The sequence below is a fragment of the Salmo salar genome, chromosome ssa22, assembly GCF_905237065.1.
Source record: "Salmo salar chromosome ssa22, Ssal_v3.1, whole genome shotgun sequence".
Classification (NCBI taxonomy): Eukaryota; Metazoa; Chordata; class Actinopteri; order Salmoniformes; family Salmonidae; genus Salmo; species Salmo salar.
Window position 1 is genome coordinate 4,426,363 of NC_059463.1, and position 10,757 is coordinate 4,437,119.

The window sequence follows — 10,757 nt, forward strand, 5'->3', positions numbered from 1 at the left end:
TTCCCAGTTGCATAGGTTCTGGTGTATCTGATTCACCCGTCGTCAATGATTCTCGACGGAGCTCGGGTGGCTTCGGATCCTCTTGGAAAAAACATCCTCGGGGACTTCTGGGTTCCCTCGGAGGTGAGCAAGCCACTGCGGATGAACGAGTGTGCCCGAGACCAGACGTCCTCTCACTCCTGCGTTCCCTTAGGCGTCCATCAATTCTAATGGTGAGGGCGATGAGAGAGTCAAGGTCCACTGGTAGTTCCCAGGCAGCTAGCTCATCTTTTACCACCTCAGATAATCCGTGAAGAAAAGTATTGAAAAGAGACTCCGGATTCCAGGCACTCTCGGCGGCCAATGTGCGAAAATCAACCACGTAGTCTGCCACACTATGGGAGTTTTGACGTAATTCCAGAAGTTTACTGGCCGCCTCTCTCCCAGATACCGGAGAATCGAATACCTTCTTCACTTCTGCCATGGAATCTTCAAGATGACAACAAATGGCGGATTGTTGCTCCCAAACTGCCATAGCCCAGGAGAGCGCCCTTCCCGACATTAGCGTAATAACATAGATCGGTTAGATCGGTCTGAAGGAAACTAAGATGGCTGTAACTCAAAAATAAGAGAGCACTGAGAAAAAAAACCCCGGCAGGTACCAGGATCCCCAGAATATTGCTCCGGAGGAGGTAAGCAAGGTTCTCGGGGAGCCGGGGTAGACTGATCAAGCTCACCACTACTAGGAAAAAAATTACTGGGTGGTTGGGGTTTCTAAGAGGTGGCAGGCAGCCTCTGAGCTAACTCCCTGATTTGCTCCATAATCTCCTTAAACCCTTGGTCGTTGCGTTCCGTCAAGGAACGGAGCCCTTCCAGAAGGTCCTGTAACAGCTCCTCATGTCTCCCAATAGTGGCTCCCCGCAGGGTCTGCAGGGTCTGCTGGGTCTGTCATGGCCAGTTCGTACTATAAGGGCACAAGGCGAGACCCAGATGCAGACACAGGAGGCAGATGGTTAGAGTCTTTGTTGTTTATTTCATCCAAAAGGAGTAGGCAAGAGAATGGTTGTGGACAGGCAAATGGTCAAAAACAGTCCAAGAGGTAAAGAGTGGCAAACAGGCTCGATGTCAGAGCAGGCAGAAGGGTCAGGCAGGCGGGTACGGAGTCCAGAAAAAACAGGCAAGGGTCAAAACCGGGAAGACTAGAAAAAGATAATGGAGAACAGGAGCATGGGAAAAACACGCTGGTTGACTTGAAAACATACAAGACAAACTGGCACAGAGAGACAGGAAACACAGGGATAAATACACTAGGAAAAATAAGCGACACCTGGAGGAGGTGGAGACAATCACAAGAACAGGTGAACAGATCAGGGCGTGACAAGAGTAATGTAATACATCGATAGAATGAAGGCTACAATCTAGAAAATGCAATAAAATGGAAGTATGTTCTTGGCCATAGCACGCTCGTAAGGAAATAGAAAGCTGTGAAAATAACCAAATAAGATTTGGTCATTTGCACTGATAAGATTCCAGTTCTGCTTGGAGCCATATTTTATGTGGTTGAAATACCATCAGCTTTTATGACGCTGATAAAAATAGCACCTCTACAGAAGGTCACTAACTGCACATTCACATTCTTTCAAGATGCTGAAAGAAAGAAATAATTTTCTCCACTTCTGTTCCCTAATCAAAATGTACACTTGCATATTTCCTATTTCACACGTGTGAATTGGACATTTGTTTTTTGCGTATCCTACTCCCCCTGAGCGTGGGGTCAGAGCCAGATATCATTATTGACGGCGACCTTGGAGCAATTAGGATTAAGTGCCTTGCTCAAGGGCACATCGACAGATTTTTCACCTAGTCTACTCTGGGATATGAATCTGCGACATTTCGGTTACTGGCCCAATGCTCCTAACCGCTAGCAGAGGTTATAGACCTACAGTCAGTGTCCAGATTTCAGTTTCCATTTAACCCACCTGAACAGTAGGCTACAGTTCCCATGATGTGCCATAGGCCGTTTTTAAGTCCCCGTCTTGTGACTGTCAAATTTGTATAGCGCCTCACAATCAGTAACATACATTAACACTGCTTTCATCCTCTTTAACCACTTCACCATTTTTTTACCACTTCTTTATTTTCAACTCTCCATTTTCGCAAATGTTTCTCATATTTAATCAGTGGATCAACACGAACTCTTTCTGCCCATTACCAAAAGCATTTGGCGAATGGAGGGTAGGCTATTTTGAGCACGAATAGTCAGGTCCTAAAGCTTAGGCTTACACACTAATGCCAGATAGCTTAAAAAATTATTTAAGAAAAAACTCAGTGTAGCCTACAGATATAAATTTCACAATAGTTATACAGTTATGGATTTTTTTATGTATTGTTTTCTCTTTTTAAAGCTGCATGGACTGTGGGTTTTGAGTCAACCCGCGCATCACTATTGTGTCCACAAACCCCATGTATTTTTTTTTCTCATTTTATTTTGTCACATAATTTTTTTGTAATGGCCTGCAGCGTGTTTAGAATATCCTACTGAGGTTGAACTCATGACCAGTGGCTATCATGGTTAGAATGCTAAGGACATCTACTCCTGAACTGTTGCTGGTCAGAATATGAAAGGCACTTGTGGGTCTAGGTAAACTGTGAGGAGGGAGGTGTAGGATCAAAGTCTAGATCATCTGCAGGTTCAGTCTTCTTTCACATCTCTCAGAGTAATGATGACATGGTCATCCTGGCCTTTCCACAGCATCTCTCCCTCAAAGTCAAGCATTTTGTGTTTGCGGCAGCGCAAAACTATGCCCACCACTTTGTCCGAGATTTTGACATAGCGGTCAAACAGCCTGCCGAAAGTGATGTAGGATTTGCCGTTCTTGTCCTTGAGGCCCATGTCCTTGACGATCCAGCACAACTCCTCCATCTCTTTGTACACATGTTTCTGGGCTCGGTCGCCACGCATGGCCGTCTTGGATCCCTCTTTGGGGCGTCCGTAGCCTTCATCACCCTTCTGCAACCGCTGGGCCATGGCATGCTCATAGTCAAACTCCTCACTGAAGGGGTTGAGCTTCTGACCCTCTACGTGCTGCTGGGACCACTGCTGCCACCTGCTCTTGATGTCACCCATGGTGGTGACTCTAATCTGCAGAATAGGAAGGCATGTCAGATTAGCTCAGATTATAAAGTGGGTCTATTTGCATTGGCAATCTCTTCATTGGATTGTCACAGAAAGTAAAATTACAATAACACAGTGAAAAGTTACACGACTAACACTTCTAAATTCACGACAAACACTGCAAGTTTTCCAATGTATTAATGACACAGGACCCATATTAACCTTTTACTGCAGGTTATAAAAAAACTGTTTGAAATAGAAACACCGTATTTGTCTGTTTTTTATTTATAATCTTGATTAATTATGAAATGATGAAAAATATGAATAACATTCCACCCACGAGGCCAAAGAGGGAGCATTTGGTCAATGACTGCAGGAAAGGGCTACGCCTAATCATTGACCAAAAAACATGCTCAATGGAGGTTCTCCATTTAATGCTCAATGGAGAATCTCCAGTCCTTTTTAGTCCAGGAAACTGGCTCATATTTATGTTGATTAGTAGCCCCACTTCTCTTTTAAATGTTAAGGCCCTATTTAGGGGACTTTGAATGGTTCTGAACCGGTTCCGACTGACATTTTGGTGTACAAAGCGCTATGTGAATGTCGCAGGGTCCAGTGCCTTATAGTGCCAGAAAGCCCCATCTGTCTGCTTTCCGCTACCACTGTGTCAGCTGAGCTGACGTAAGGTGTCAGGTTTCACACCTGACATTTGCATAGGGAGTGACGTTTTTCTGGCCTATCCAGAAAAAGATTTCATCTGCCTCTGAGCAACTTAGACAGCATGTTGAAAGGGAAAGTTGAGCGAATCCAGCTCTCAACATGAAAAAGTACGGAATAATTTTGAAGAATTGAAACACGACCACCTTCTCCTGGTCACAGAGGGATGAAATCACTTTCTACGTAAAACTGAACTTATAAGTCTGCAGACATTTGAGGACACTTGGTAGAAAATGCTCTGTCATCAGTTATACGAAATGGGGCCAAATTTGTATTGTCACCAAATATGGTAATTATTATTTAACAGTTATAAGAAAGGTAAAATGTTAAAATAAGTTGTTTATATTGATAGTATAGTATATTTAGAAAGCATTTCAATAATTGAAAGCCCTATTACCCCACATACAGTTGAAGTCGGAAGTTTACATACACCCTAGCAAAATACATTTAAACTCAGTTTTTCACATTTCCTGACATTTAATCCTGGTAAAAAAATTCCCTGTCTTAGGTCAGTTAGGATCACCACTTTATTTTAACTTATTTTAAGAATGTGAAATGTCAGAATAATAGTAGAGAGAATGATATATCAGCTTTTATTTCTTTCATCACATTCCCAGTGGGTCAGAAGTTTACATACACTCAAGTAGTATTTGGTAGCATTGTCGTTAAATTGTTTAACTTGGGTCAAACGTTTTGGGTAGCCTTCCACAAGCTTCCCACAATAAGTTGGGTGAATTTTGGCCCATTCCTCCTGACAGAGCTGGTCTAACTGAGTCAGATTTGTAGGCCTCCTTGCTCACACGCTTTTCAGTTCTGCCCACAAATTTTCTATAGGCTTGAGGTCAGGGCTTTGTGATGGCCACTCCAAAATCTTGACTTTGTTGTCTTTAAGCCATCTTACCACAACTTTGGAAGTATGCTTGGAGTCATTGTCCATTTGGAAGACCCATTTGTGACAAAGCTTTAACTTCCTGACTGATGTCTTGAGATGTTGCTTCAATATATCCAGCAAAACACCCCCACAACATGATGCTGCCACCCCTGTGCTTCATGGTTGGGATGGTGTTCTTCGGCTTGCAAGCCTCCCCCTTTTTCCTCTAAACATAAAGATGGTCATTTTGGCCAAACAGTTCTATTTTTGTTTCATCGGACCAGAGGACATTTCGCCAAAAATTACAATCTTTGTCCCCATGTGCAATTGCCAACCGTAGTCTGGCTTTTTTATGGAGGTTTTGGAGCAGTGGCTTCTTCCTTGCTGAGTGGCCTTTCAGGTTATGTCGATATAGGACTCGTTTTACTGTGGATATAGATACTTTTGTACCTGTTTCCTCCAGCATCTTCACAAGGTCCTTTGCTGTTGTTCTGGAATTGATTCGCACTTTTCGCACAAAAGTACGTTCATCTCTAGGAGACAGAACGCGTCTCCTTTCTGAGCGGTATGACGGCTGTGTGGTCTTGTACACATGAACGTGGTACCTTCAGGTGTTTGGAAATTGCTCCCAAGGATGAACCAAACTTGTGGAGGTCTACAATTATTTCTCTGAGGTCTTGGCTGATTTATTTAGATTTTCCCATGATGTCAAGCAAAGAGGCACTGAGTTTGAAGGTCGACCTTGAATTAAATCCACACCTCCAATTGTCTCAAATGATGTCAATTAGCCTATAAGAAGCTTCTAAAGCCATGACATCGTAACCTGGAATTTTCCAAGCTGTTTAAAAGCACAGTCAACTTAGTGTATGTAAACTTCTGACCCACTGGAATTGTGATACTGTGAATTATAAGTGAAATAATCTGTCTGTAAACAATTACTTGTGTCATGTACAAAGTAGATGTCCTAACCAACTTGCCAAAACTATAGTTTGTTAACAAGAAATTTGTGGAGTGGTTGAAAAACGAGTGTTAAACTTCCGACTTCATCTGTTCATGAATATTACAAATCTTTTCATAGTGTTTGTACAATGTACTTGAGCTTGTGTCCTCAAAACTGAGTACATCTCATCAATTTAGAATATTTTTTTTCCAGAAAGGTGAGTTACAGACCTTTCTATAACTATGCAACATTACTAGTTATTGTTTATGACCATCTCATAAAAAAATATACATTTTTGGTATGTCTATTTAGGCGGAAATCTACATTTTGCCACACCATTAAAATATGACACAGTGTAAGAAATCCTTGCTTTGGCATTTCCAAAGAGGTCCCTGGCAGGCGAATCTTCCACAACAGAGTCATTTAAACTGTGGAGAATGCATATTGTGAAACCTGAGGCCCAAGCCTTACACGTCCAGAGCCAAATTAGTAATGTGACGAACACCATTATAAATCTTGCGACTGACCAAGGATATCAGGACCTCGTAATTATCCCTGAAGGTCAGGGGGAAGGCATGTGTGACTATATTTATTTATTTACTGTATATTCCATGATAGGTGTTGGAGTTTTACAATACACTTTCATGCCTTTTTAAGGACTTATATTCCTCCAAGTTATGCAACTCTTTGCTAGGGTGAACGGAGGGCTCATTGGTCTTGTTCAGTTGCTAAAAATTCTACAGTTTGAAGATACAATACCTATAAATCTGTGTATTTTCTGGAAGGCCAGACAACATGAACAAAAGTCCATTCCCCAATATCACAATAACAAAGGCAAAGATAATTTAATTTCAACTCAGCCTCTGAATGTTTGCTCCTGTTTATTGTCTACTGAACATCACCAGGCAGAGTGGCTGCAGCTGCAATAGAACAGTATGTTTAGGCATGAAAACAGGTAGGGCAAACATTGTGGTATTAAGAGGGTAGATTTGGGGGAAAACCCTGTGATTTGGGAACTCCCCTCCCATGCATTTTCTCCCAAGTCCAACCATGATCTACAAAACTTACACATCCTAATGTGCACCTACATGATTGCTAATACGTCTTTGGATGATATTCCAATATCTGAAAAGCGCAGTCAGTGGTTTTGTTGAATTGATACTAGTGATGGTGCAAGAAAATCAATACTAATTATTGAATTTACTTTAGAGTTGTACCTTTCTTCAGCCAACCACATTTCTTGTTCACTTTGCCAATATGAAATCAACATTTTTATTCTGATGTTAAATTATATCCCCCATGCAAGATTGTTGAGAAACAAAAGAGGGTTTACCTTTGAAGTGTGTCTACTGTATTGCATTGATTTGTGTATTTACTATTTTTATGAATGGCCTCACAAAATGAAGGTCCAATAAAAGAATGGTACTGTACCTTGGGCCTATTGATCTGTTTCTTCAGCTGGTTCAGGTCGCTCTGGTCGCTGTTGTCGCTGAGTCCGGCCTCCTCCCCCAACCCGCTGTCCTCTGTGTCCAGGCTGCTGCTACGGGAGCCCATCTTCCGCTCCTGACTACCCAGATGTACCTGAGCTCTCACACCCAGGCGTCTCCGGGTGGGTGACTCATTGCCCAGGAAGGGCTTGTTGGCAATTTCAGGTGCCATCTGGATCTTGTCCTTGATTGAGCATACCAGGTCAGTGCTGTACTCACTGTACTTTGGCATGTGGCTCTTGGTCACCTCACCCGTTCGGATCAGACTGCCGCTGTCGGTGTCCGCCTCGACCACACGTGTCTTGACTAGGATTTTTGTCTCGTTCTGCTTCTCCCTTTCTTCGTCCTCAATGATGGAGGTGGGCATCCACCCGGAGGGTATGGTCTCTTGTTTGACCAAGTTCTCGTCGGCCCAGCCCTGCCAGCTCTTGGCAAGACTGTGGACCATGGCGGCACATTTGATCTTCCTCACAGCCCTAACAAAGGGTCTATCCTCCTGGCTGGTACTCATCATGGCTCCTGCTTGACCGTGCTTGCAAGATATTGTGTTGATGTTGTAGGGAAAGTCAGTGAGTGAGTGAGTTGAAATAATCCTTCGCTGCCTTTGCTCCGCTTTAAATAAGCTATCGTAGAGAGCAGTCACAGGCCGAACGTGTGACATTTTTTGCTACGTACATGGATGCCTACCATGACCCCAAAACATTGGTGGAATTTCCCCCCAAGGGAGCCGGGCAACAGGTGGTCACTCTCTGCAGTGATGACAGTCTACAAGGGTTCTGCCCTTGTACGCATATACACAAAAATACATGATGAAACAAACCTCTAACAATCCTTATGTTTGAGTGTCTGATCTACAAAGTAATCGCTCACACAAACATAAAAAAAAACGTTTATAAATGCTGTATTTCTATTTCGAAGGCATATTCCTGCTTAACCAACATTGATAGAGGATATGTGTTACGTAACTACTAATTGTCTTGGATAATGAGCATCTGCTAAAATGGTGATATCAATACTTTTGGGTCATGCTATAATTTATTTTCATGCAATGTTGCATATAGCTTGACAGTTCGCTGTGCTGTTCTATTTTGGAGCGAGCCTGCTGGAGTGTGCATGCGAGGCTACTGATGATTGATGCATGGGTCTGGCCAGAGAACTTGAGCTGGGTTATTTTGGGGAGACGCACACAGGTCTAAAAGGACGCCCGCTTTGTCTGGCCATACTGTAGTTCTGTCGCAGGAACCAAAAATATAATTGTATTGGTGCAATACCCTTTGTGTGTTTGTTATTTGTAGAAATTCCACTTGTGTCAGAAACAAAGATTGTAGAAAACAAGTCTTAAAAAAATGAATGAAATCAACAGTGTATGAATTCTGATGAGGTCTGCTTGAAAAATAAATCTTTGGTACACACTTGAAAATTTGCTCACTCAATAAGTGTGCCTATGATGATACATTTTGCTCTAACATGAACACTGACATGAAGGTGCAACACTCATATGAAAAGTATAACAGGCTTTGAAAGGATTTCTAATATCTGAACTCACAGCCATAAATGGATATTTCAATCATCTGGGTCGTATCAATGGAAGATTTTCATTGAGCAATAAAGATGATTTGGTTTTAACACCTTTATCAAACTGCCATTTGTATGTATTTCTCACAACACATTTCACACATGTCCTTTCATTTAAATTTGTTTAATATGGAATTCTTGAGTCATTGCCGTACACTTCAAGGGAGCCAGAATTGAGATCTTGTTACTTGTTTGTTCCTTGCATGGTTGTAAAAATATCCTCCACAGAAGGCGGCCAAGCTTCAACGTGGACACAGGGAAAAAACCTGGCAGTGTACGACTGCAAAAGAACAGATTGGTCCTCCATGGAGGAATTTTTCTCTCTCACCACAAACCATGGAGATGACATCAACATGATTACAATTATAAAAGTGGTGTCTTATCTCTAAGCTTTCTACTTAGCTAACATATGGAATTGTTTTATTAAGATGGTCATACCAAGGATCATTTACCTATTTGAGTTAGAATTTTAGGACACCTGTAGGTATCAAATTATTATGTTTTATTATTATTTGATGAAACATTTAATTTGGCCTTACTGCTATTAGCTCATAGAAACACATTGAATTACATATTCATACATGGCAAAACACATAGTCAAATAATACATCAAAAGGAAGTATCTTTTGAAGTGTCTGTTCTATAGCCGAGATATAAGAAAGCTCAGGAAATTATTGAAATCCCACGCCCGCCTATTAACCCCTTTTTTTTAGCACTAAAGTACTTCCATACTACAATTAATACCGGGTTACCCTCAGACGAGTCTTGTGAGGCTTGTGGGAGTCGTAGAGCAAAACGTGTTCGTGAGAGTCTTAGCTTTCAATGGTGGGGTCATATAAGTTTGTAGCCCAAACCGTTCGGATGCTTCAGTCGTTTTTGTGGTCTGACAAACACCGCTGTGGTTCTGCCCCCTTCTATCGCAGATGAGAAAGACCAAGCCTCTGCCTATTTGTATTTGTATTTTATTTAACATTTATATAAGCAGGGAGTCATGCTGAGAACACGGTCTCTTTCGCAGATGAGACCTGCATGAACCCATCAATATGTAACAATTACACTAGATATATCTATATACATATCAATTATATAATACCTGAAAAGGAAATGTGGTGGATTGAGACGCAGCCCCTGCAAAAAATCTTATCCCTAGCTAAAACACATATTTTGATGGATTTTTTTATTATTATGCAATTTAGATTGACTAAGTTTTTTTTTAATAAGCATCGCTCGTCTTCCTCACTGAGCCGTTATTCAGACATAAGGCATGTGGTGAAGATTTAAAAAATTCCACCAGTCTATATTATTTTCCTTTTGATTCATATTATTTCATAATCTTTTACACAAGTGCCTTGTATGTATTCTGTATCCACTGCAAAACAGAAATAAACTGATTGGTGTTCACAATACACCCAGCCTTGCCTGCTCATTTTGGTTTATCTGAAGAGTGACTCACAGTGGTGGTGTGTGTTGTACTTAAACAGATTTTAACAGAGTTAATAAGATATGCTGGTTCCTCTTACTCACTGACAATAGACTGCCACATATTTCCTTTGAAGTGTGTATAAAGTCGAAACAGCCTTCTGTTGTCATCTCATCATATCTCAAGCAATGATGTATACAAATTGTCACTCCCCAGAAGCAGCAGTCCACCATAGGAATGAATGGAATTCTACAGTATTTTAATTAAATATTTGAAGGACAAAATTACATGCGTTGAAGTATATTTTACCGTAAGGATATTTATATAAATATATATTTATGTTGATGTTTAACTCACATTATATAATTGAAGAGTTGTGTTAAAACCTCTCTGGGACATCTGGGACGCTAGCGTCCTACCCGCGGGACACACTATCAACAGCCAGTGAAATAGCAGGGCGACAAATTCAAAACAACAAAAATCTCATAATTCAAATTTCTCAAACATTCAAGTATTATACACCATTTTAAAGATAAGATTCTCCTTAATCTAACCACAGTGTCCGATTTCAAAAAGGCTTTACGGCGAAAGCATAAAATTAGATTATGTTAGGACAGTGCCGAGACAAGAAAATCCACACAGCCATTTTCCAA

General features: G+C 41.3%; 1 protein-coding gene across 1 annotated transcript; it reads right to left on the bottom strand.

The window, feature by feature from the left end:
* Positions 1 to 7,714, bottom strand: abraa (actin binding Rho activating protein a). The gene is made up of 2 exons (XM_014165918.2): positions 7,054 to 7,714; positions 1 to 3,121 (listed from the first exon to the last, which is right to left on the bottom strand). The coding sequence occupies exons 1-2, from the start codon at positions 7,621 to 7,623 to the stop codon at positions 2,672 to 2,674; spliced, it is 1,020 nt and encodes a 339-aa protein (XP_014021393.1). The 5' UTR covers positions 7,624 to 7,714; the 3' UTR covers positions 1 to 2,671.
* Positions 7,715 to 10,757: the final 3,043 nt, after the last annotated feature.

Bases quoted from the DNA above. Each gene is read 5' to 3' on its own strand.
- abraa (XM_014165918.2), bottom strand. From the start codon at position 7,623: ATGATGAGTACCAGCCAGGAGGATAGACCCTTTGTTAGGGCTGTGAGG. The intron at 3,122-7,053 runs GTACAGTACCAT...CCTATTCTGCAG, and splicing joins AACAGATCAATAGGCCCAAG to ATTAGAGTCACCACCATGGG.